This window comes from Ovis canadensis, chromosome 14, assembly GCF_042477335.2.
Source record: "Ovis canadensis isolate MfBH-ARS-UI-01 breed Bighorn chromosome 14, ARS-UI_OviCan_v2, whole genome shotgun sequence".
Classification (NCBI taxonomy): Eukaryota; Metazoa; Chordata; class Mammalia; order Artiodactyla; family Bovidae; genus Ovis; species Ovis canadensis.
The window spans coordinates 15,530,226-15,557,704 of record NC_091258.1 but is presented as its reverse complement, the minus strand read 5'-3'; the positions used below and the strand labels follow the sequence as shown (position 1 = coordinate 15,557,704).

Sequence of the window (27,479 nt, the reverse complement as noted above, 5' to 3'; positions counted from 1 at the left end):
CTATATGAACTGTGAAATCGCAGTTTTATTATTTAGGGCCTACTCACTCACCCCTCCTCTCTCAGTGGCTGAACTTGAGACCTTGAGGCAGAAGTAAAGGACTCAGAAATCTTCTGCTGGAGGCAAATGAATGGAAGAATACCGCTGGGAGGTTCTTACCCTGTACATTAAATGTGCTGTGCTCTGCTTAGCCACTCAGTCGTGTCCGACTCTTTGCAATCCCACGGACTGTAGCCCGCCAGACTCTTCTGTCCACAGGATTCTCCAGGCAAGAATACTGGAGTGGGTTACCATGCTCTCCTCCAGGGGATCAAACCCAGGTCTCCCGCATCGCAGGCGAATTCTTCGCCTAGGGAGCCACTAGGGAAGCCCATACATTAAATACTGTAAAAGAGACTGAAGCTATACTGTGATAAGGTAAAGATGGACAATGCAAAACCTAGACTGACCACTAAAAAATAAGCCCGTACGTAAAAAGCTAACAAGCCCGAGTGCTAAGATGACTGTGCTCAGTCCCTCAGTCGTGTCCGACTCTCTGTGACCCCACAGACTGTAGCCCACCCGGGTCCTCTGTCCACAGGACTTTCCTGCAAAGAACACTGGAGTAGGTAGCCACTGCCTCCTCCAGGGGATCTTCCTGACCCAGAGACTGAACCCATGTCTCCTGTATTGGCAGGCAGATTCTTTACCACGGAGCCACCTGGGGATCCCAAACAGCCCATAGTGAAGATAAAATAGAATTAAAAAAAAAGAAAAAGCCAGACTATATAAAGAACTTCTACAACCACAGGAAACAAACAGCCCAAAGTTTAAGATGGACAGAAGATGTGAACAGAATTTCTCCAAAGAAAATATATAAATAGTCAACAAGCACTCAAAAAGATGCGTAACGTCATTAATCATGAGGGAAATACAAATCAAAACCACAGTGAGTTATCCCCTTATACCTGTCAGGATGTCTATTATCCATAAGAAAAGAAATAACAAATGCTGGTAATTGTGGAGAAAAGGGAATCCTTCTATACTGTCAGGGGGAACGTAAACTGTACAGTCTTTATGGGAAATTGTACGGCAATTTCCCAAAAAATTAAAAATACCATATGGTCCAGCAATACCACTTCTGGGTATACATAAACTGAAAACAAGGTTTCAAAGAGATGTATGTATACCTATGTTTATAGCAGTTTTATTCACAATAGTCAATAGATGGGAGCGACCCAAGTGTCCATCAATGAATGAATGGTTAAACAAGATGGGATACATCTGCAACAGAATATTAGCCAGCCTTAAAATAGAAACAAACTCTGGTACTTGGTATAATGGGTAAACTTTGAGGAGATCATGTTAGGTGAAATCAGCCAGTTACAGAAAGACAAATAACATGATTTTACTTATGTGAGGTAGCAAGAGTCGTCAAAACTCACAGTAACAGAAGCAGAATGGTGGCTGCCAAGGTCAGGGGAGGGAAAAACGGGAGCTGCTGTTTAAATGGCACAGAGTCTCAGTTTCTCGAGGTGACAAATTTCTGGCTAACACACTTGACACTGGTGAACCGAACCCTTAAAAATGATTACGATGCTAAATCTTATGTGTCTGTTTACCACAATTTTTTAATTTTAGAGTGAAATTCTTAGAGATAAATGTTTAAAAATGTGTGCAAGACCTTTACTCTAAAACTGTAAAACACTGCTGAGAGGGATTAAAGATCACTTACATAAATGCAGAGAAATACTATTTTCACAGATTTGAGGTTGCAGTATTTAAATTTATTCATAAATTTCACTTGATCTCAATCAAAATTCCTGTAGGCTTTTTTCCTGGAAACTCACAAGCTGATTCTAAAATGTACACAGAAATTCAAAGGATAGCGAATACTCAAAAAAAATTATTTAGAAGAATAAGGTAGAAGATTTACACTGCTTTGATTTCAAGACTTCCTATACCACCACGATAATCAAAAGCGCGTGGAACTGGCGTAAGGACAGACATACAGAGCAGAACAGAATACAGAGAAGTAGACCCACCATGTAAACGATGGTGAGGCTTCTTTCCCTTATTCCTTTCTTTTTCTGCACTAACACGGGTTTACAACATGGTGCAAGCTTCATGAGTACCACTGTCTATTTCTACATCTGTGCGCTATAGCGTAGTCACCAGCAGAACTTTGGTTTCCGCCCAAGTCCGCAGTCGATCCCGCTGACCAGTTTCACCCCCGCCACCCCCTGGCAACCACTACTCTTCTCTATCTATGCACGGATTCTCACCTGGTTTCTTCATTTTGTCTGTTTGTTCTTTGTATTCCACATTATGAGTGAAATCAAATATTTATGTTTCTCTGACATTTCATTTAGCATAGTACTCTAGAGTCCATCTATATTGTAGCAAATGGCTGAGGAGTATTCCATTGTATATACACATTTTATCTGTAAATAGAATCAACAATTCAACAGGGGAAAGCACAGTCTTTTCAATACCTGGTGCTGGAACAACCAGGATGGAAGATGAACCATGAAAGCAAAGATAAGGCTTGTACATGGAAAACTACACAACAGCTGAAAGAAATCAAGGAAGACCTAAAAAAGAGAAAGACATCCCATTCAAGTCCATACATTAGAAGGCTTTAGGACTATTTAGATGTTAATCCTCCCCAAATTGATCTAAAAATCCCTGACAAAATCTCAATTGCCTTCTTCACAGAAATGGATAAAATGAGCCTAAAATTCAAATGAAGCTGCAAGCAACCCCAGTCTTGAAAAAGAACAAAGCTGAAGGGCTCATACTTCCCAACTTCAGAATTAACTACAGAGCTGTAGTCATCAAAACAGCACTGGCAGAGGGGAAACACACAGACCAGAAGAGCAGAGAGCACAGAAGTAAGCGCACATGTCTACAGCCGATCAGCAAGGGCGCTAAGGCCGCTCCACTAGGGAAGATTCGTGCTTTCAATAGATGATGCGGGGACAACTGGGTGTCTCCATGCAAAAAGAATGAAGGCGGACCTCCACCTCACACTACAGATAAAAATCAAGAGATCAAAGACCTAAAACTGTAAAACTCTTAGAAGTAAACACAGGTAAATCTTTCTGATCGGAAATAGGCAACAGTTGTTTTTAAAGTATAGGAAACAAATGAAAAAAACAAATCGGGCTTCATCAAAATAAAAAACTTGTGTGCCTCAAAGGACACTATCAAGAAAATGAAAAACCAACAGAATGGATAAATTTTTTGCAATTCATGTATCTGACAAGACATTAGGATCCAAAATACATACAGAAAACTTACAGTTCAACAACAACAAAAAACAATCCAAATAAAAAGTTGTCTCAGGACATGAATGGACGTTTCTCCGAAGAAGATATACTAAGAGGCAACAAACGAGAAAAGATGCCCAACATTCTTGAAGTGAAAGTGGAAATGAAAGTCGTGCAGTCATGCCAGACTCTTTGTGACTCTTTCTATACAGTCCACAGAATTCTCCATGACAGAATCCTGGAGTGGGTAGACAGTTCCCTTTTCCAGGGGATCTTCCCAACCCAGGGATCGAACCCAGGTCCCCTGCACTGCAGACAGAGTCTTTACCAGCTGGGCCACCAGGGACATCCCCCAACACCCCTGGGGAAATGCAAATCAAAACCACAGTGAGATACCACTTCACAACCACCAGGATGGCTATTATCAAGAAAACATAATAACATGTACTGGACAAGATGCAAAGAAATTAGAGCCCTCATATACTGTGGGGGAGAATATGACATGGAATATTTCCTTTGGAAAACAATCTGGAGTTTCTCAAAAACATCAAACGTAGTAACCATATGACCCAGCAATTTCACTCCAAGGTATCTAACACTGGTGAAATGAAGACATATCCACACAAATACTTGCACCTGAATGTCCTCAGCAGTACTGTTTTTAATGCCCCCAAAGTGGAAACAAAGCAAATACCCATCGACAGATGAATGGACAGACAAAAGGTAATATACCCACACAGCAGAACCCACACAGCAGAACACAGCACTGACACACACCGCAACATGGGTGCACCATAAAGACGCCAGGCTGAGTGAGAGAGTGACATGCACAGAGCCACACCCTGCACAGTGCCACCCTCATTACACGTCCACAACAGGCAAATACTCACAGTGGAAGGCAGATTGCTAACCGTCTGGGGTTGAGGTAGACTGAGAGAAGCTGAGTTACTGCTAATGGTTACGGGGATCCTTTTGGGGCAATGAAAATGCTCTAAAATTTATTATGGTGATCACTGCACAACTCTCAATACACTAAAAACCACTGAATTGTACACTGAAAATCTGTAATTGGTGTGGCATGCGAATTACCTCTCAATAAAGCAGTTAAAAAAATAGGTCAAAGGAGAAACTGAGCTAGACAGGTAAATTTTGGAGTTGTCAGCATATATACAGTATTTATAACCAGTATTCTCAAAGACTTCTCCAGGGTTTTGCTGTACAAAAAAAATGAGAAGTGGTCCAAGGAGTACGCCTCCATTTTCTTCAACACTGGAGGGAGAGTGATCAATGAGAGGCAACAAGAAAATTAGGTGAGTGTGGTATCCTGGAAGCACGTGAACCAAGTGTTTCAAGGAGATCAACCTGTGAAATGCATCTGGCTTTCCCAAGCTGAGTACTGAGATGCAAGCACTGACGGTGCTGACATGGAGGTTCTCAGCGACCTTGAGAAGAACAGTTTTGACAGAGAAGTGCGGACAAACACGTCTGATTAGAGTGGGTTCAAGGAGACTAGAAGGAGAAAAATCAGAGGATCAAGGAGAGAGAGGTTTTTCTTTGTTTTTTGGTCGTGCCCACATGGGATCTTCCCGGACCGGGGATCAAACCTGTGCCCCATGCACCTCTGCCTGGCTCTGAGTAAGCCATAAAGAAATGTCTGCCATTAGCAGCACTGCGTTACATACTACTTAAAGATTGTACATGTTCCTTATTTTAAAAAACTGCAATAACCAACAAAAAACAGACTGTTATAAAAGGAACAGTCTACTCAGTAGGGCAAAGTTCAAAGACTCAAGTATGAAGCCTGGCTCAGGCTCAAGTCATTACAGAATTCTTCCAAGTACTTCTCCCACTCTGCTCCTGTTTCTCCACTTCCTGGGAACACGGGAGAAATAACATGTGCCATCCAGTAGGGCTGTGAGCTCACAGGAACTCCATAAACATTAACTGTGCTGTTGGGTAATGGGTTCAACTTCAACTGAAACTCAATTTCTAAGTTCTGTGCCAGCTTCCTGCCCTCATAGGTGGCTTTGATAGTCATATGGAATAGCAACATCTTTAAAAAAAAACAACACCCTAGGAAAGGGTGTTTTTTAAATTTAGAACATTCCACAATGTCCATTTAAGAGAGACCAGACTTCTTCTACAGTTCAAATAAGATGCCTGGTCACTGGTCATTTTACTGCTCCACATGTCACTGGAAGGAGGAGGAGAATCAGTTATTCACCTGCCTGTCACCTGGCAGACTCCTCTGTGGGATCCCACCACAGTGTCGGGTCCCAGTGGGTTGCTGCAGGCGCCACTGGCATGCTGCCTGTATGACAGTCTGTTTGCAGAACCCCGAGGAAGCAAAAGCACCCGCCGAGTGCAGAGCCCTGAGATTAGCTGCCTCACACAGGCCTGGCTTGATATGTTTCCACCCTGGCCCCCACCTGTTGTTTTCTTTTAGGGCAGCTCAGATTGTACATCCAAGGTAAAAATTTCTTATGCTGTAAGTCCAGCTACTGGCAGAACCAATTATCGCATCAGAAGTAAAAATGGGAAGAAGCCATGAACTTGGGAACAAGCTGGACATACTCGGATTACTTCAGAATTGAAGGCTGGGAGAGAGCGGGGCCCTGGGAACAAGCTGGACATACTCGCATTATTTCAGAATTGAAGGCTGGGAGAGAGCGGGGCCCTGTGAAGCCTGCTGCCTGGAGTTGTCTACTCACCAAATGCTCTCGGTGTTTGGTGCTGAGCTCTGGTTCTTTCTAGTCTATAATTTAATTGCTCTACCGAGAACAAAGTAAATTTACAGGAAGGGCTACGTGATCTTTTCCTGTGACATCCCATTAACAACTTACAGTTAAGGAAGTCTGACCAAATGAGAGGCACGGTCTCTAGCAAAGAGGTAAAAGGGTAAAAGCTCTTTGGGGGCAAACTTCCTGGGCATCCACCTGTGACATTATGAGTTCACTCAAAGAAGCGTAACAGTTGGAAGGGGGAGGGGAGAGATCCACTTTGAACAGGCTCCCCCTCCACAGGCACAAGTTTCTGGAAACTACAACAGAGACAAAAACAAAACAGAATCCAGGAGTGACATGGAGCAATGAAGAAAAAATTAAATGCAAGACAAAGGTTGTGAAATGAGACAAGCAGAATGTGATTTCTACCGTTTTAAACATATTAGTCCACAGGGGCAAGCAAAAACCTGGAGAAACGCTTACCAGCGAGATCATAGAGAACTTTCACTTTCTGTATCCATGTCTGCAGTCTGATTATTTCCGTGACGGGGGAAAAAAAAGCCTAGGAAGAACCTATGCTTCCAGATTTGCTTGAAAACCAAAAACCTGCTAATCTAGAAGCCACAAGTCTGTTCACTTCCGTTTCTGCCGAGTGCCTGTTAGTGCATCCTCTGCAGCTTCTTCCATCCTTTCCAGCCTGTTACAGGATGCTTCCCTCTTTTACAACCTTTTTCCTTCTAGAAATGCCGTCTCTGAATTCTTTCTAAACCCCTCCCAGTCATCTTACAAGCCATCTTTTTCTTTCAGATTAATTTCTTCCAAAAAGTCACCTCTAAGCTAGTTTTGCCAACCCTATAAAATCCACCAGGATGAACTAATAAGTAATGGATTCTTTCCCATAAAATCACCTTTATCTTCACCTCTAAAATTTACATCCTTTTTTCATATGTGTGTTCACTGAACAACTTTTATTTAGGTACCTAGCAACAGTTAGAACTGGACATGGAACAACAGACTGGTTCCAAATAGGAAAAGGAGTACGTCAAGGCTGTATATTGTCACCCTGCTTATTTAACTTCTATGCAGAGTACATCATGAGAAACACTGGGCTGGAAGAAACACAAGCTGGAATCAAGATTGCTGGGAGAAATATCAATAACCTCAGATATGCAGATGACACCACCCTTATGGCAGAAAGTGAAGAGGAACTAAAAAGCCTCTTGATGAAAGTGAATGATGAGGAGAGTGAAAAAGTTGGCTTAAAGCTCAACATTCAGAAAACGAAGATCATGGCATCTGGTCCCATCACTTCATGGGAAATAGATGGGGTAACAGTGGAAACAGTGGCTGACTTTATTTCGGGGGGCTCCAAAATCACTGCAGATGGTGACTGCAGCCATGAAATTAAAAGATGCTTACTCCTTGGAAGGAAAGTTAGGACCAACCTAGATAGCATATTGAAAAGCAGAGACATTACTTTGCCAACAAAAGTCCATCTAGTCAAGGCTATGGTTTTTCCTGTGGTGATGTATGGATGTGAGAGTTGGACTGTGAAGAAAGCTGAGCGCCGAAGAATTGATGCTTTTGAACTGTGGTGTTGGAGTAGACTCTTGAGAGTCCCTTGGACTGCAAGGAGATCCAACCAGTCTATCCCAAAGGAGATCAGTCCTGGGTGTTCATTGGAAGGACTGATGCTGAAGCTGAAACTCCAATATTTGTGCCACCTTATGTGAAGAGTTGACTCATCTGAAAAGACCCTGATGCTGGGAGGGATTGGGGGCAGGAGGAGAAGGGGATGACAGAGGTTGAGATGGCTGGATGGCATCACTGACTTGATGGACGTGAGTCTGAGTGAACTCCGTGAGATGGTGATGGACCGGGAGGCCTGGCGTGCTGCGATTCATGGGGTTGCAAAGAGTTGGACACGACTGAGCGACTGAACTGAACTATACCATAAGCCATGCATACTCCAGATAGAATTTAAAAAATTTCTCAACTACCCTATCTAGCTCATAATAGGTACTCTGCAATCAACCAGAACAATGCTCCTTCTCAGAATAAGAAACCTCAAGTTCAAATCCTAGCAAACAACAGGCTCAGTCTCACATGCCAACTCCAGCTAGTTAGTCTGAACGGGGCACCTGAGCACTGTGTTGAGGATGCTGAGTGCTTGCAGCCTCCATAATAAAGACTGAGTATGTTTTGGGATTTTTTAAATACTTATTTGGCTGCGCCAGGTATTAGTCACAGCATGTGCGATCTTTAGTTCTGGCATGTGGGATCTAGTTCCCTGACCAGGGATCGATTCCCGTCTGCATTGGGAATGCAGAGTCTTGGCCGCTGAACCACCAGGGAAGTCCTGTAAGGTATGTTTTCAGCAGTTCTTTTTCACGGGCAAAAAACAAGGTTAGGGTCACTGGCTCTTTCCCTCTCTTTACAACCTGCTGGGGCCAGGCTAGCATGACCCACATTGTTCTTATTTTTGGTCTATCTTGAGTCCAGTCACTGTGAAATGTTGCTAAATTTGAAGAAGGTGTGGGTGTGTGTATGTGGTGGGGAGAGGGGGTGGAGAAAGGAGGTGCCTCTTTTCTTGAGAATCCTGAAGGTTCTATTGCAACTCAAAGGAAAATGAGATGGCAATTTAAGGGGGTGGAGAAAGATGGTTTCATTACAAGGAATTTCCAGTCTGATTCAAACTTCAAGTAATAAGACCTTGGGCTGGTTTTCTCCATTCACAATCCATCTTCCCTATTCTCAGTTTAATCACAATTGCATAAAATCAATAGACCCATGCAGTAATCCTTTTCCATGTTCCCCGAAGTTTACTGAACATTAGGTTCATTTCACTTCACTACTTACCCTCTCCCCATGGTATCAAACTACAGGTAAGACAAGTAAGCTTGGGTTTACCACTTCACCCCGTAAACCATTCTCAGAGCGCAACACCCTCTCTGTATTCTTCCCACATACTGATAGTACAGAATGGGGAATGACTCGAAGGAAAGACTTCCAGGTTCTGATCATCAACAAGTTGACTTTGTGAAAGTACATTTACCCATTCTGTCTACCGTAAGAATACTATGGAAGAGTTCAGAACAGCCCTGTCTGGGACAACTTTCTGCTACAGTGAAAATGTTCTGTATCTGTGCTGTCCAGCTGTAGTCGTCACTAGCAATCTGTGGCTACTGGGCACCTGAAATATGGCTAGTGGGACTCAAAGGAAATTCCGAACTTTACTTGATGCTAATTTAAATAGCCATACATGACTAGAGGCAACTATACTGGACGGTGCTACTATACCAGACAGAAGAAAGAGAATATATCCAGCCTCATAAAGAAAAAAAATGGAAAGCTCTAAAAGTTTACCCTGTAACTTCCCTCTGCATATCCTGAGGACAGAGAAAGAGTTAGGTCCTCTACTGCCGTAGAAACAGACCCCCGGCAGCGCTGTGAGCCCCCAAGAGGCACAGCGCCGAAAGCCCGCCCTATGTGACTCAGGAGGCACTCTTCCTCTGGGAGTAGAGAACAAAATGAAGGTGGGCTTCCAGCTTCCCTGGCGTTCACTCAACAGTGTGATGCCACTGATAGGGCTTTACGGAACTTCTGAGCAGGAGGAGAGAACAGAACACAGCTAGCTAACCCCACTGATTTTCCCAAAGAGAAAAACTAGAACCAGAAAAGATGATTTACTCGTGAAAAAGTCTGACTACACAATTGAAGGGAAAAAAGTAAACAACCTACAAGGAATTTAAAATGTAGTTCACTGAAACATAAAACTCAATGAGCAGGTTAAAAAAAAAGTAGATAAGAAAGAATTATTGTACTGAAAGGCCAGTCAATCAGTGCTTAGTTATGTTTGACTCTGCGACCCCATGAACTGCAGCCCGCCAGGCTCCTCTGTCCATGGGGATTCTCCAGGCAAGATTACTGGAGTGGGCTGCCATGCCCTCCTCCAGGGGATCTTCCTGACGCAGGAATCAAACCCAGGTGTCCCTCATTGCAGGCGGATGCTTTACTGTCTGAGCCACCAGGGAAGCAATAAGAAAGAGAGCAGCATACAGAAATAAAGAGTGGGCAAATATGGAACTGTTTAAGAAACACAAAGGCTAGGAGAAAAAGGTCCGATACATGACTTCTAAGATTCTCAAAAGCAAAGCCGGGAGACAATAAAACAAAGGCAAAATATGAAGGGATACATGGCTGAGAACTTCTTGTACATTTTGAAAGACATGAACTCTCATATTCAAGGACAAAAAGCAAGCAAGAAATATAGAAATAGATCAAACCCTGGACACACAACAGTAAATTTGCAGAATACCAGGAACAAAGATTATAAAGCAGTTAAGAGAAAACATAAGTTAACTGCTTAGAACTGAGAATCAGAATTCTCAACTGCAAAATCAAAAGCTAGAAGATAATGAAGTAGAATAACATGGCCCAATTGCTGAGAAAAAAATTACTGCCAAAACAGATTTTTATACTCTGCTAAATTACCAGTCAATAGTTACAGCAAATAAAAACTTTTTTTTTTTGCAAGGAAAAAAGGGAGTGTTTAGGAACTTCCCTGGTGGTCTAGCAGTTAAGAATTCACCCGCCAGGACTTTCCTGGTATTCCAGTGGCTAAGACTCTGCGCTCCCAACACAAGGGGCCTGGGTTCGATCCCTGGTCAGGAAACTAGATCCTACATACCACAACTAAAAAGACCCTACACTCCAAAACTAAAACCTGGCAGTCAAATAAATAACTGTTTAAAAAAGAAGAAGAATCCCCCTGTAACGCAGGAGACATGGGTTCGATCCCTGGTCCAGGAGCTAAGACCCCACATGCTACGGGCATTTAGCACAGCTGCTGACCCTGTGCTCTGGAGCCCGAGTGCCACACCCACTGAGCCTGCACACCACAACGACTGAAGCTAGGCAGTGCCCAGAAGCCCATGCTCTGCAACAAAAGAAGCTGCCGCAGGAAGCCCATGTCCCCTGCAACTAGAGGAAGCCCATGTGCTGCAACGAGGACCCAGCATAGGCAAAAATACATAAATGAAAATTTTACACAGTGTTTAGCATATTCTCACTGAAAAATGTAATGCCTACCTCTACAAGAAGGAAATTAACTCAGCAGGATGAAGTACGATGAAAGAAGGGACAGGAGGCAAAAAATGTGCTAAGCAGGTGGGTGACTCCAACCAAGCAGACATTATCAAATAAGAGGCTAATTCTAGAGTAAAAAAACAGAATGAAGCGGAATTAGAACACTGAATCTCAACAATGTTTAAGACAAACTGCGGGTTCTTTTTTATTTGGGAAGAGAGAAGTGATATTAATTTAACATTAGATTATTTTCAAACATGCAGGCCAAAAATTTAAGAGGAGCCTCTAAAAGAATTGAAAGCTCCCAAATGGAGATAAAGAAAACTTACATAGCAGAAGGAAGGAAAGCAGAAAAACGCAAACAGAAAACATGCTATATAACACAAAGTAACTATACACAGTGAGATATTTAATTAACATATAGTCGTATTCGCAGCATTTTTAAAGTGAATTAAATTTGCCAATTAAAAGTCTCAGATTAGCTTGAAAAAGAATCCAACTATCTGTCATTTACAGAAGATACATCTAAGACATGAGGACACAGGGACTGAAAATAAAAGGACAGGAAAAGATCCCAGCAAACAGTTACAAAAAGAATACTGACATTAATACCAAACAAAACAGACCAGAAGAAAAAGTACGTGAAATAATAAAGAAGAACAATCTGAATAAATGCAAGGGAAAATCTGATACAATAGCCATTTGAAATATTTAATTTAACAAATTAAGAACACAAGGGAATTCACCTTTGAGGGAATGAAGGCTATCCAACAAAAACACAGACAAAGCTTTTCATGCAAGAAGCACTTTCTTCACTAGGAGGAAAACAAGAATGCCCATGGTTACAGAGATTCAAATAGGCTTTTAACACAGGAAGCCGTCAGCAATCCTGGAGTAGGAAAGAGGACTGACACGCAGGGGAATTAGAAAAGAAGAAACGAAACAGTGATTATTTACCAACCTGACTCGCCTGGGTTTTCTCTGTAGATGCTTTCCATTAAAACTATCAGACCTACAAGAGTTCAGCAAGTCTGCTGAATATACCAGAAACCTGAAATAGTTATAAAAACATTTTAAATGTTACTTACAGCAATAACAAAAACTATAAGGTACCTACGGATAAATCTAATGAAAAAAGATTCGCGATCTTTAGATAATTACTCAGCTTTACCCAGAGACATTCAGTAGTTACTTTTACTGATCACTTACTACCCTCTGGGCACTGTTTTGAGAGAGGTGGATATGTCAATAAGCTCAATAAACTGATACAAAGTACATATGAAAGATTTAATTGTTATAAGTCTCACTTAACCTTAACCACCACCCCACACTGCCTCTCCCAAGAAGGGTTGTCTCGTGTGTACTGGTGATGCACTGGTAAGCATAGTTGTCTTCCAGGAAGGGGTGTCTCACTGCAGGCATCCCCCATACAGGAACCTCTGACTCGAAGTCAAGGCTCCAAAAGACATTCTCAGGTGATACTGAGGCACACTTGACCGGAATTACCCAGCCTCTAGCTGTCTTAAGACTTAACTGAAAGCAAGAAGCCCCTCTTTTAGCAGAGATCACAGCACAGCACACACCGGGCGAGCAGAGACTGGGGCCTGATTACATCAAATCACATAAAGACACAGACCAACTCGGAAGAAAGCAGATCTCCATGTGAAGCCTAGCCGCCCCTTCAGACATCACCTCACTTTAACATCATGTGGTTCTCCCATTCCTAGCAACAGATCAGTGGAGATTTCTCAGACTTGAGATGCTTCGTGTATTAGGACTTTAAGCTGCTTTGCAAAGTCAAGAACTTGGTGGATATTCAACTGCTTAACTCTTTTCAGTAACATTTGAACATTCTGGCTAATGGAAATGCAATATTTATTCTGCATTTTGCCACTTTTCTATAAGTCTGCTGTTGCTGCTGCTAAGTCGCTTCAGTCGTGTCTGACTCTGTGCGACCCCAGAGACGGCAGCCTAGCAGGCTCCCCCGTCCCTGGGATTCTCCAGGCAAGAACACTGGAGTGGGTTGTCATTTCCTTCTCCAATGCATGAAAGTTAAAGTGAAGTGGCTCAGTCGTGTCCCAATCTTCGCAACCCCATGGATTGCAGCCCACCAGGCTCCTCTGTCCATGGGATTTTCCAGGCAAGAGTACTGGAGTGGGTCTCCACTGGCTTCTTCTATGAGTCTGAAATTATTTCAAAGTTTAAAAAAAGTAAAAAAAAAAAAAATTTCTTTTATCTGTTAGGTCCATTCCCATCAGGTTCATAGGTAGACCCAACTGAACCAATTGAAAGACGGCAATTGATAAACTCAACGTAAAACTCCAATAAATATCCTAACAGTTCCTTCCCCACAAAAGCTGTCAAAGCTGATTTTAAATTTTACATGGATGCAAAAAGCACCAAAAATAACTAACCAGTTTGTGTTGTTTTTATTGTTGTTGTCTGTAACATACAGAACTGTTTATTCTGCTGCTTACAATACAAAGACATAGGGAAATGATATTGTTTGTGCAATATAGTAGGGGAAAAAATTTGTAACTGCCCACTAGGGTCAGTTTGCCAGATGTCCTGTCACTAAGAAAAACAGCTATAAACAGAGCAGTTCCTGGTACTCTGTACTTCATTTTGCTGATTCTATCCGGATTCCCTTCTTTGCCCCCTAGAAAGCTTTATTTAGACAACACAGCTTTGAAAGAGAATAAATAACAAGTTGAAAGGATTTGCCCTTCCACACAGCAAGACAAAACTACAGTAATTAAGAAAGTATTAGCACAAGGATAGACAACTTGGCCAATGGAACAGAACAAAAAGCCCAGGAACAAACCTATGCCTGGAAGGAAACTTGATTATCTGGATAGAGGTATTTGGAAACTTGATAAAGGTAGCTTTGCGAATCAGTAGGAAAAGGCTTTACCATTCTTCACTTGCTGTTGGGAGAGCTGGCTATTCATATGGAAGAAGGAAAAGATATCCTTATCTTATCCCATTCAAACAACTTAATTCTCCATAGCTTAAGGACTGAAATATGAAAGACAAAAATTCAGAAACTTTCAGAAGATAATGTAAGATATCTCTTCTGACCTCAGGGAAGGACAACCTTTCTTAAGACACAAAATGCATAAGCCATGAGGGAAAACATTGGAATATTATATTAAAGGTAAATTAACCGTAAGAAAGTGCAAAAAGAATAAAGAGGTAACCCAAAAACTGGGAGACAGACATCTGTATAACATATGCTTCAGATGTGTATCTGGAAACCAACGAAACAAAAACACAAACTCATATTATATGGACTCGTAAGAAAAGGAGGAACCATCCAATATAAATATGGATAAAAGACATGAACAAGCATGATAATTAAAAATATACTAGCATATTAATTTATATGTATATAAATAACAAAAATCACAATGATACACCATCTCACACTTACTAGAGCTTGCCAAAAATTCAAGTGTAACAATATCAAGTTTCAGCAAGAACATGGAGCAAGTGAATCTATGCTATCTGGGGGTATAAAATTGGTGCCAGCACACTGGCCATCTACTGGGTAGTATTCAATCAAGAGTTGGAGCCTCTTGATGAGCCCATGACCCAGAGAGCTCATGACTAAGAATGTACTCTAGAAAAACTCTCTCTCAAATATGCAAGCAAACAGCAAAATATTCTCGACGTAACTGAAAATAACTTTCATATCCACTGATATCCAAGAGAATGGATGGATAAACGGTGATATCTGTGCGACATTCATACAATAGAGAAGAGCAGCAGAGATGAACGCGTTACAGCAGCAACAGCACAGCGGATTTACAGATCCCAGATCCAACCTTGAGGTGCATCTACAGACAGAGATATAAAAAGACGAGACACTATGAAGTTTAAATTGAACGCTGCAAATACTATTTTAGATAGAAACAGGGAGTAAAAAGTAGAAACATATATAGGATGATCAACAGGAGAATCAGGGCAGAGGTTACCTTTGGGAAGGGAAGGAGAAACCTATGACTCGCGTGAGGTCCATACAATTACATCTATAATGTTCTATTTACTTATCTGCTTGGTAGGTTAGCACATTTTCTCTTGGATGCCTGAAACAGCTCATTTTTGAAAAGATTCCAAGAGACAAGAATTCCTATTCAGAGCCACACTATTTGATTTCCTAAAATATGCAAGTGAAACCAAAACTGAAATAGCACAAACCCCTGTGACCCTTCCATCTTGCAGTCACAGGACTGGGACTTCACAGAGTTCATCTAATGTGAATGGACAGGAAAAGGAAGGGTCAGGCTCCAGCCTGGATCCCATGACAAGATGTACCCTGGGGACCCCTCCAGGGAAAGAGAGGAAAGTTATTCCGCTATTTTATAAAAGTGATAATCATGTTTTAGAAATTGTTTGGAACTCCTTAGGGAAAAGGTATTTTGTAATCATGCCATCAATTAAAAACATTGAGCCTCACTATACCATCGAAGAGAAATTTGAATTCTCAGAACAGAGGTTCCTACTGGTTTTTCCTTGTTTGAGCAAGTTGGTTAAAGTCATCTCTGCAGGATGCATCTATAATCCTAGAGGCCTGGATACCTTCAAGGCCCACAACTCCCCCTCCCAGTTCCCAGCTTCTGCCCTTTTCTCTTAGTTATTGCTGGCTCTTAGGCATCAAACGCTGGCTTCCTGTTCCCCCTCACTGAGCTCTGGAGACTTGGAACTGGTAAAAGACTTTGAAGAAAAGTACAAAGCCAGGAAAACACGGAATGGAGACAGCTCTGACTTTCCAAAGGAAAGCAAATCTCAACAGTTGTAATAACCTTTCAGACTTTCCTTCGTCTGTAGCTTACATAAGCCGTGGTTCAGACATGAGGACCGAAGAAGTACTGTTAAGTCACTCAAGCTGCAAACGAAAACTCGGGTTCTGGCGGGCAGAGAGGCTGAAGACAGGCATTCTGGATGCTGGTGGTGTAACCCTGGTTTGTTCTAAGTCTCGGTGTCTCCTGCATCCCCTCTTCACCATCCCACAAAGACACTGTCTCAAGGGTTCCCAGAGTGTTATTCTAAGTGCTTATTAGACCTGAAGTCTTAAGAGCACAGACCCTGTGCGAATCCTCTGTGTGAGGCGGTCAGCGCCAGGCGCCATGCCACCATTTCACAATGTGGAAAAAGCAGGCATGCTTGTGGCTCTTATGAGTCTCATCATTAGGACCACAGTCATCCCTTGATCAGAAATAATTGTTCTAGTACACAGTCTCAGGCCCTCTAACCCAAGGAGTCTGTTTCACGGTCCTTTTACACTTCAACGCTGTTTTAATGGAGAGTCTGAATGCTGAAACGCCAACCTCATTGGTCAGGTCACTGTGACAGTTCTCAGGCACAGGCCTTCCCCATTCTATTCTGCTGTCCTGCACTTTGAATTCAGGGCTTGCTGTCAGCACGGAAAGCACCAGAGTTCTGATATGGCAGCCCTTTGGCTATGTTCGACCGAGGGATTTATCTTCGACAACCTACTCAAATCCTCCCCCAACAGCTACCAAAAATTCCCCTGGTGAGAAATGCTATTATGAGAAGGAGTGGCTGCTCTGTGACTCACACTGTTTCATTAAAAAGATTTTTTTCCCCCAAACAAATGTTCAGTAGAAGAATCCAAAGGTTTTCCAAAGCCACAGCAAAAACAGAACAGCTCATAATACTATTTCTCAAAGGTCTGCCACTTCATAGGAGATTCCTATACCTCAAAATACTGGAGATACTTAGATTCACCATTCTTTTACATTGCATTTGGCCTCTGCATTTGAGAGGAGGTAGGAAATGGGGTCGCACAGAGTTGGACACGACTGAAGTGACTTAGCAGCAGCAGCAGCAGCAGCAGGAAATAGATGGATTAAACACAGCCAACATGACTGGGCTTGTTCAGATATTAAGATGGAAGGCAGCTAGCTTGCAAGCCAATCCTGAGCACAGGCCTTGAATTTAACCAGAGTTCATCAGGGCAACTGGCTGCAATGGTATCAATCTTTCAGCCATTCCTGACCAGGAATGAGGAAATCTAACATTACATTTCGTGATGCTAATTACAGTAGTGGGCAGTGTCGTCACAAAGTTTCTTTGAAAAGCTGACTTAGCTGGTGCTGCACCTTTGAGGGCATTAGCAGTGTGTATGATCTAAAGAGAATAAAACAATATTACAGAAAACTCATCTGTATTCATGGTGGACCAAATGCTCCATCGGTTTAGACTGGAATCCCTAGGGCTCCCTCAAATCCTTGCAGGACTCCTGGAGTACCAAGGTGGGAATCAAGATAAAGAATCCTAAGAGCTTTCTCTAAGGGAAAGCACCATCTCAGCAGGGGTAGAGGATTAGGGGTGTTCTCCAAACACTGGAGAAATGTGGGCAAAATGGCCAAGCTGGCTAAGGTCTCAGGGGTCTCAGCTTTGCATTCTCCTCCTACCTCTGTCTCAGATGGTGTGGGCGACTCCAGATTTAAGTTTCTCCACATGCTAAATATCAACTTCGACCTTAAAAGACATTGTATAATACAGAGGTGACTAATTACAGAATAACTATTTTTGAAGCATGGTTTATTTAACTACATTTTGTAGAGGGCTGAAGCTATGATCAATAAGCAAGCTGGAGCCACAGTAAACCGAGTGTAATTCATCAAGACCAAGAGGTCAAATACACGGAAATGCAAGGAGAGGTTTCTCCAAAGATTATCCTTCAGAGACTAAGGGATCACCTCAACAGCCAAAGTCTATACAGTCTTTCAGCATGGAACATCCTATATTCTTTACTTTGGGTTAGAAAAAAAAAACAAAAACAACCCTCAAATATAAAACAGATTTTAAAATTTCTGGGGGAGAAATAACATTTTGGTCACCAGCACTGCCTCCAAAAATTACTTAAAACAGCACTAAAGTGTCAATGTCGTGGAGCTCACAGACAAACACAAGACCAAGGAGGAGAAACTCTTACTTACATTTCCTTAAGTACATTTTGGCTTAGGATAACTTTCACAGACATGGGTTAAGAGCGGTGAAAACAGTGTTCAGTGACCAGAAAGAAAAGAGGCTCTAGGGATGACAAAGATACTGAAGGCAAAGATAATTTCAAAAAAATGTTTTTCTTTTGCAATTTCCATGGAGGAGAGGACCGCTCATGTTGGCACATATGAGGAATTTCTTCTTAGTAGGCGCTTGACTGGAAACGCAAAGAACAGATGACCTGCCCCAGCGCAGACAGAGGGCTGAGGAAAGAAGGGAGAGTTGAGCCAAGGGCAGGGAGGAGGCCATCCCTGTAGCACCTCATGGGCAAACACGCGAACCTGCCTGTGTGTTCAACAGGGGAACGAAGAAGGAGGCCAAATCTGCCGCGGGCTGCAGTATTCAGACTCTCTCAGAGGAGTGAGGAAGCAAAAATTCTTAGAAAGAACAAAGTAATGCTACTCACCTTCACCGTTAAGTATACATGCCCTGCACCTAGGGACACTGGAAGCAATCAGTCTCAGTTGAATAAGTCAATGTCTCAGTTCAACAGATCTACACATACAGGTCCATACTTCGTCAATTAAAAATTAAAATGAAAAAGGTGTTTTGTCCACGTTAAAGTCTGGATTTATCCTAAGAGCTTGGCTTGTCTAGCTTCCCGGCTGGGGACAGAAGAAAGAGGATGTAACTCAGGAAGCCCTCCTGCAGCACAAGCAGCTAACAGCACACAGGCCTCAGGAGAAAAAACCAGGGGAGGAGGAGCATGGAGGAGGGGACCCTGTCCCAACCACCTTCTGTTCGGAGGGAAGGGGGACCAGGGCAGACTGGCTCAGGCCTGCCTGCAGGAGAAAAACGCTTGGTTCCGTGTGAGAGAAAATGGGCAAAAACTGAACAATGCTCTTGCTGGATGGCTACACCCTCTGGGAGCAACAGAAGGCAAGACCTGTGTGGATCCCACTCGGGAATCTAGTTGAGAGATGCTGAAAGAGATGAATGCATAAGAAAAGCATTCGGAGTTCTCTGGGGAGAGAAAAGTTAGATCCATGGTCGGGGAGCCTTTCCTTTATAGCAGGTATTCTGACTACATTTTTAGAATCATTAGTGACAAATGCAGGTTCTACTGAACTCTGGGAGCTGCATTTGTTAACGAGGCTCTGGAGAATACTGGGCAGAGTCAAGTTTGCACACCCTGTGAACCATTCACAGAAATCAGGAGAGCTCGGCGTTCGCATCTGCCTCCTTCTCACTACAGATTTGGGAGTGCACTATAAATTCTTACCATGCCTCCTCTAACTTTACAGGGCGCAGCCAACTCCTCCTTCCTCTTTACTCCCAGCAGAGCAAGGATGTACTCTCAATTCCAGCAACTCCAGGGAGATCTCAAGGTAAACAGTCTCACCAGTCTATAAAGTACCCCAGCTGCTGCTTTAAGATTCAACTTGGTTCTTTATTTGCTTCACACTTGAGGGTTGCTCTTCAGGTTATTCCCTCACACCCACAACTCACCCCTCATCCATTCAACCTATCAAAATCAGGAACCCAACCGTTGGTTTCAAGGATAAACATGTGACCTTGTGAGGAAATAAAGGTTCAGAGGTGAAAACTGCCAGGTCTCATACTCAAGCCTACACCCACCATCATCACTAGGAACCATCTGACTGAGACAGGCCAGGACAAAGCCTGGAAAAGAGACAGATGAAAATTTGTAAGCATTTATCACAAGACTAGTAACAGGATTTAAGTTTTGGACTAACTTCGAAATGTTGGTACCACAACCTCAGTGACCCAGTCATTAAAAACACCCCCTACTTAAGGGTTAGTAAGAGCGAGACCAAGAGCCCATTTAAGTTACCACCACTTCCCTATGACATTTCCCCCAATTTTGAAGCTGTCAAAATTGAAGTTTAGTTTTAAAATTGGGTTTGCTAAAATATAAGTGCCCAATAAACTTGGGTTGAATATCATATCTGTAAAATACAAAGCATGTTCCTTTTCCCAAAAGCAACTAGAGTTGCATTTCTGGTAAAGAGTGGCTTTGGCTCAGAGAGTATTCCTTGTGACCTATTTGGGGTGCTGCTGCTGCTGCTGCTAAGTCGCTTCAGTCGTGTCTGCCTCTGTGCGCCCCCACAGACGGCAGCCCACCAGGCTCCTCGGTCCCTGGGATTCTCCAGGCAAGAATACTGGAGTGGGTTGCCATGTCCTTCTCCAAAGCATGAAAGTGAAGAGTGAAAGTGAAGTCGCTCAGTCGTGTCCGACTCTTAGCGACCCCATGGACTGCAGCCTACCAGGCTCCTCCACCCGTGGGATTTTCCAGGCAAGAGTACTGGAGTGGGTCGCCATTGGTGTGTCTCTGTTTAATGGCAAAATGTACACATCCCATAACAGAGTGAAACCACTGTTTTTTTGCAACACCTTTCAAACCCCAATGAGGAAGAAGTAACTGTGACCTTCAAGAAATGATCTTCTCAAGGGAACCCTACTTTTCTTTTATAGCAAACAATCCCTCATGGTAACAGAGAACTAAAAACTCTGCTTTGTAAAAAGTCTTCCAAAAAAAAAAAAAAACACTAGTCTTCATTAAGAATAGAACTTTTGCAGGGCAAGGACTCATCCTGCTACTTGGAGGCCACAGAATGGTTTTCCTTCTCCAGAATCCATGGCAAGGACCATTACATCCAGCACACCTAGAGTGAGGCACAAAGAGGCTTTCTGATCTACTCCAATGGGATTGGCAACTCTCTCTATTTAAGAATAGAGAAGATCAAATCACTTGAGAACCCCAGAATGCCAGCAACAGAACCCATGAGATATCCTGCTGGCAGGTTCAAAGACTTAGCAAAAGTCACCTTCTACTGGCCCCTTCGATGGCCTGGTGACAAGACAGAACAGTTTAGTTTCCTGAACACACACGTGTATACATATATGACTAAGAAGGCGGAGGGAAATCTCTATGACCGGCCATTTATACTCAGGCCCAGGAACGGGCAACCTCTTCCTTTCAACATGCTGGGTCTCTATATTTCCCCCCTACATTTGGCAATCTGCATTCTGAATTAAACAGGACTATAAAAGGATGACCAGACCTCCAGAATACCACCCAGACAACCATAAGAGGAGTGAAAAACCTTATAGCAAAACACATTTTAATGTGGAAAAGAAGGGACTTGGACTCTATTAGGCGGCTCTTCTCAAACGGCATTTGTTAACTACAGATGGCCCCCTCAATACAGGTCAGATTTCAGCAGAGGGCACTTGCTTTCATTCTGGACAAAGAGTCCCCACGATTCTAAGTCTCTCTCTGCCCAGCAGATTCTGAGGAGGTGAAAGAAGGCAGAGAACTACGGAAGTGACCCCTGTAAGATAAGAACTTCCCACTGCAAGTTACTTGGCTTTCGTAAACAGCCTCTCGTGAGGCCACAACAGTCACCCGGTAAGGTGGGCAGAGAAGGTATGATCTCCATTTTAACAGGTGGAGAAACGGTTAACTTCGAGGTGAAAGGACTCACCTGCACAAGGTCACAAGTCAGGCAGTTAAGGAGCGGCCCAAGCAGGAAAGGAGCCCAGCCCTCTGACAAGCAGGCCAGGGAGATTTCCACAAGGCTCCCCAGCTTCCTCTGTTTTAGGATGAGAGGAAGCAGAGGGTAATGGCTAAGAGGTCAAATGGATTCTGACGCTGGCAGGCCTACACTGCAATCCCAGCTCTGCCCCCCATTAGCTGTCCGGCCTTGTGGGGGTTCCTTAATCTCCCTCTACACCTCAGTTTCCTCACCTGTAAAATGGGAATAAAAACATTTTACCTCCTACTGTTACAGTGATGAGTAATGACATGATGGATATACAGCATTCAAATTCACTCACTCAACAAATATTTGTGCCTGGCACACAGAGTGCAGGAGTTACAACAGTGGTCAAGAGGCACAGTCCTGCGCTCATGGAGTAAAACTTCAGATGACGTAAACAGAAAGAGTAAACGGATAAATAAAGCGTGTTAAGTGCTATTAAGGCAACAGGTGAGTGATGGAAGAGACTCACAGCAGGGAGGCAGTTTTTAAGAGTGGTCCCTGAGGAGAAATTTAAGGTAAGCCTCAAGGGATCATAAAAAGTTATCCATGTACAGAATGGACAGAAAAGCATTCCAGGCAAAGGGAGCAGAGGGTGCAAGCTAGGGTCACGACCCCGGCAAGGGCAAATGTGACTGCCATGTATTCTCACAAGATTTGGGGAACAGCCTTTACAGGCTGTTATCTGTATTTTTAAAATAACCAAGACAAGACTCAAAAGAGGTGAGGTGTCTCGTCCACGGTCCCAGCTCCTGGGACCCTAGCATTCTGCCCCTTGACACCGTGTCAGCTCAATCCCTCTGAGGAAGCCTCGTGCTCACTGAACTCCCCTACTTGCTTCTCAGACGTCTGTTTTTTGTGCCCATGAAGAGATCCAAAAGCACCTTGGAAACACAAACAACATCACAACAACTTCAGACACCTAGTCAACCGTGCCCTGAAACCCTTACTCCTCTGCTCCTCAGACACGAGAGTGAGAACTGCTGGGACCTTACCCAAAGGCCCCATGACGGAAACAAGTTTCTTGTCTCACAGCAAGCGAGCAGCGAACAAGAAAGGAAGGGGATGTCCTGGAAGGAAGGGCTTGTGGCCTGTTTCAGAAGGTGAGGAGAACCACCACTGCAGAAGAACAGAAGCATCAAAGTTCCTCTCAAGTGCGCTGCACAGGAAAAACTAATTATTTCACTTGCATAAAACAACAAATCCCTAAGGCAGTGGTTCTCAAGCCCCAACCAGGAGCGCTCTGAAATTTGTGGGGGCGCTGAATGGGCAGAGCCCGGCATGTTCAATGCCTGCAAAGGCCAGGATGGCCCTATGATGACCAGATTACCCGAAATATTAACAGCAGCCCCCTCAACACACACTTCAATGTCAATCCCTCAAGGGATTAATATGCTTCAACTTTCCCTGTAGTCCCTGGTTCAGCAGGTCTTCCTAACCTCTAGCTGGAAAAAGGAAAAAAAAAAAAAATTAACGTTTTACAGCTGAAGAGTCTGAATTTTAGAATCCAAATGCAAGCTCATAACTCTGGCATGGAACCTGGTGGCGGAATAAGGAAAAAGAACTTTCTGGTAAAAGAAAAGAAATTTGAGTGGAAAAAGGGAACTCCTACTCTAAGATTACATTCCTGCAACACACAAAATTCTACCTGTGACTTTTGAGAACTGTCTTATAGTGCTTTTCTGTTTAAACTCAGACACTAATGACAGCTTTCTTAAAAACTTAACTACAATCACCTCAAAAATACACCTGACCCTTTCTGGACCAAATTTTATAAGGAAGATTACTAAGTTTAAGATGTCTAAAGCTGATCAAATGATGTCTGAAAGTGCCAGAGGTAATCACACCCTACATCTCTTCAGGGCAGTGTCCAAATTATATCTAGAAGTCTGTTCAGGGATTAAAATTCCATCCTAGCAATTAAAAGCCACTTTCAAGGATTACCCTAAATTAGTCACTATTCCTCCCGAAAACTCATTTCACAATCGGTTTAAAGAACTGAAAAAAAAATTAACATTATTTCCAGAAATAGAGATCCAAAGTGTCTCCCCTATTTCACAAGAGCAAGCAGTGATCCAACAGATAAATCCTCCATAGAGCAATCTTTCTTCTACACAGTATCTAAATTTTCTGAAGTCGCCCAAAGGAGTCTGAATATGTTAACTTCTTTACTCCAACTCGCCAATTAGTAAATAGCGGCCCCACACCCCTTCTGACCAATTTTCTGGAGGCCTAACCTGGTTTCTCAGGTTAGCTAAGCAGACAGACCTGTTTTCCTCCAGAAGCTCCTGCCAGTGTCTTTTCTGCCCTGCCAGAGTCTAGGAAATCCTCCTCCAGCTTTTTGCTGACCTGTCACCAGAAGTTCACAAAATGAATTCATCCAGGTCCTTTGACTCCTCCTTTCCCCCCGACATGTGCCAACAGCAGTGCAAGAGAACTGCCATGTATTGGTCACAAAAAGATGCAGAATACCCAAGCACTTCAGCATGGAGGAGAAGAAGAAAGATGGAGGGATCCAAGAGACACTGAGCCAAGGCTGCTACTGCATGCAGCACGGGTAACCAGGGCCCCGGTCACGCAAAGCCTCCCAGGGAGGCTCCCTGGCTGCGCCCTCCGACCAGCAGGCCACACCTGTCTATGGCAGCAGCCTGTCGGCCGCTCCATTTTAAACAATTCAGATTTCCAGCACAGCCGCAAAACTGGGCACCCACTTCTCCAGCAAGAGCAAGTGCCCTCATCCAAACCCCACTTGGCCCCAATCTTCTCTTCACATCCTTTGTCTGAGATGCTCGGTCCAATTGGATCCCTTCTGTGTTACCGGTGCACCCAGCACAATGCAGCAGTAACAGAAAGGAAGCACGGAGGCCGACTTGCGACCAGCCAGACTTCTCTGAGGACGGGGAGGCCAATGAATGAGACTTCAACAGGCATCCACAAGTGAACCAACGCCTGAAGTCCTCACACACCTGGCTCTCCTCGGCCTCTCAGAAAGCCTCATTTCTAGAGAGTGGGTATTCCATACATCCCTTGGCTTCGGGAACCAAGAGGACGACAGCCAGATCCAGGTACCGCACTTTTACCTCCAGACCTTTTGCGTGCACGCGTGCGAAGGTGCGGGGCACCTCGGCGCGCCCTCCCTGGCACCCCACCCTCCGAGGCCTCTGGCGCCCGCGGACTCACCACTGTGCGAGCTGAACCACCGGGGTGCGATGTGCAGAGGTAGAGCATCCGCTAGCGAGGCTCGGGAGCCCAGGTACAGCATCCCGTCTCTATGGTGACCGCCACCCGTCTCCTGGTAACCATTGCCGTGGGCATAGGTGGAGTCGGACGTCGACCCTCCGCTGCCGGGCGCCCTCTCGGCGTCGCCGGTCCCTCGGGAGGCGGGGGTGTAGAGGCCAAAGGGCACCCCGCTGGCCGTGCTGGGGTCCATGCCCATGCCCGCCACGGAGCTGACCGAGCGGCTGCGGAGCCCCATGGCCCCGCCGCCCGCCCGGTAGTGCCCGAAGTGGGGCGCCCCTCCCGGCGGGGGCACGGCGCTGTCGTCGGTGGAGACCCCCGGGAAGGGGCCGCGCGAGCGGGCCGCTGTGCTCTGCTTGCCGCCCATGCTCGCCCGGGCCCCGGCGGGGCGGGAGCCTGCAGGCCGAGACCCTCCCCCTGTCCTCAGCGGCGGGGGCAGGGCTGGGCGGGCATACGGGGGAGCAAAAAGGAGACCGGAGGGGAAGGGAAAAAGAAGGAAAAAGAGAGGACCCGAGCAGGACCCAGACTACGGGCTGCAGGCGTCCCGAGCCCGGCGCATGATTCCCCTCGCGGTCCGGAGAGGCGAGGCGCGCGGGCTCGGCGCGCCCCAGGCCGCCCCCGGGCTCCCGAGGGCCGGGCGCCGCGGGGAGGAGGCCGCCCGCCCGGCAGCGGCCGCCGGAGGAGGAGGGCGGGGGCGCCGGCGCGTGCCGCCTCAAGACGCCGCGGCCGGGACGGCGGCTCGGACCCCCGAGGCCCGGGCGGGCTGCGGCGCCGGCGGCCCGCGGAGCTCGCGAAGCCGCGCACGCGTCGCGCTCTCGGCCCTGCCGCGCGGGCCCCGCCGGCCGCGCCGCTCGCTCCCGGGCTGCGCTCGCCGGCGCTCCTCGCCGCCGCGGAGACAATGGAGGGCGGCAGCGCGCAGGCGCGGCGGCGCCCCCGCCCCCGCCCCCCGCGTTAACCCCTTCGCGGCCCGCGCGGCGCCGGGCGGGGACGCGGGGCGTGGACGCCTCGCCCGCCCCGCCCGCCCCGCCCGCCCCGCCCGGCCCGGCCCGGCCCTGCCCTGTCCGATGGCCCCGGGGCAGGCGTGGTCCGAGCCGCTGGAGCTCAGGACCAGAGGCGACGCGGCACCTTTAAGCCCCCAAGAGCAGCTGGTCATTCAGGGGGAATCCCCCCGTGGGCGGAGGGGCGGCGGTGGTCCAAAGGGTGGGAAAGAAACCCGGGGAAGAAGAAAAAGGACTCCAGACGCCTACCTAGCCCCGAGGGTCACTGGTCAAGCTCCCTTCCCGGCACGAATTTGCCCCCGCAGCACCCTCTGGTGGACTTGCTGTCCGTTCTATCTGAGGTTCAATGTCCTGGAATCCCCAACACCAGGAAGTTTAGCGTTTTGGGGCTCGATAGTTTTTCCGGGATTAAACAGGGCTGGGGGGTGTGTAGGGGGGGTGTTGCTTGTGATTTCAGATTTTGCTGCCAATAGATCAGAACTTCCTATTTTGGACTTAAGCAAATGGGTAGATCCTTAAGATAAAATGCGACTCTGAAAATCATCAGGTGTACGATTAAAAAAAAATAACAGACGTGGAAATCTAATAATGCAGCTAGAACTAGTGATTTTAGAAACTCCCTGGTTCAAGGAAGGACTCCTGTTTTGTTTACCGTTTATCCAGGTATGCATCGCAGGGCCTGGGACACAGCAGGTACCCAATATTTGCTCACCGAGTCTGCGTTTTGCAATGTCTCCCTCACATATTCACATTCACTCACTCATTCCATTCTTTCGTTCATTCATTTGTTCAACAGCTATTTTTTTAAGTGCTGAGTGCTGCCTAGGACTGTCTGTCACTCAGTCCCTGGTCTAACTGACTTCCTTGTTCTAAATGTCAGATACTTCCAAATCAAGGAGCCAAAACAGGGTGCAAAGAAATATTAAAACTGAAAAAAGAAAGGTTGATCTGTCATAGGTATTGATTGTCTCAGTGTGACCAGCTTGGAAGGAATAGGCGGCCTTTGCAAGCAGCAAAAAGCCCTGCAGAAGGAAGTTGAGATTTCTGTATGAGAAATGATGAAGGAAAAAACAATGTTTTAATACCCAAAACATTATCTGTAAGTTTCCAAATGGGGAATTTGTATACAGCTAAGATCCAAATGAGTGATTTGAAGAAAAACAAGAAAGGTTAAATTTAACCCAGTTTCCTCCCTGAAGAAAGAAGACAGTTCAGTACTGTGCAGAAAAGAGGATAACCTCCCCAGATCTCTACTGAGGAGATAAATATATAATCCATAAGAATTATAACCATCTAACTAGCTTTTGATTTACCTATTCATTCAACACTTTTTTAAAAAGTTGAACAAAATATGAACCTTTTTTTTTTTTTTTTGCTTTACTGGGAGGCTTGTGGAACCTTAGTTCCTTAACCAGGAATCCAACCTGGGCCCCCAATGGTGAAAGCAGAGTCCTAACCACTGGACAGCCAGGTAATTCCCAAAATATGAATTTCTAATAAGTGCCAGGTATTGCACTAGGTTCTGGGATATGACAGTGAGCAAAACAAATGGAGTCTTGTTCTCACAGGGCTTCAGAAGAAACACTAACCTAAATGTTCATCAACTGGTGGATGGGTAAAGCAAATGTGATATATTCATACAATGGA

At 44.9% G+C, this 27,479-nt stretch overlaps 1 protein-coding gene across 4 annotated transcripts in view; it reads right to left on the bottom strand.

Annotated features, from left to right (window-relative positions):
* Positions 1-25,854, bottom strand: part of ZNRF1 (zinc and ring finger 1) — an 88,638-nt gene extending 62,784 nt beyond the window's left edge. For 3 of the 4 annotated variants that reach the window (XM_069549599.1, XM_069549597.1, XM_069549598.1), the window contains exon 1: positions 24,778-25,760. In XM_069549599.1, coding sequence (XP_069405700.1) covers positions 24,778-25,201 — 424 coding nt within the window. In that variant the 5' untranslated portion in view covers positions 25,202-25,760. Of the gene's footprint in view, positions 1-24,777 lie in introns of all 4 variants that reach the window. The other variant, XM_069549595.1, reaches the window with a different exon arrangement.
* Positions 25,855-27,479: the final 1,625 nt, after the last annotated feature.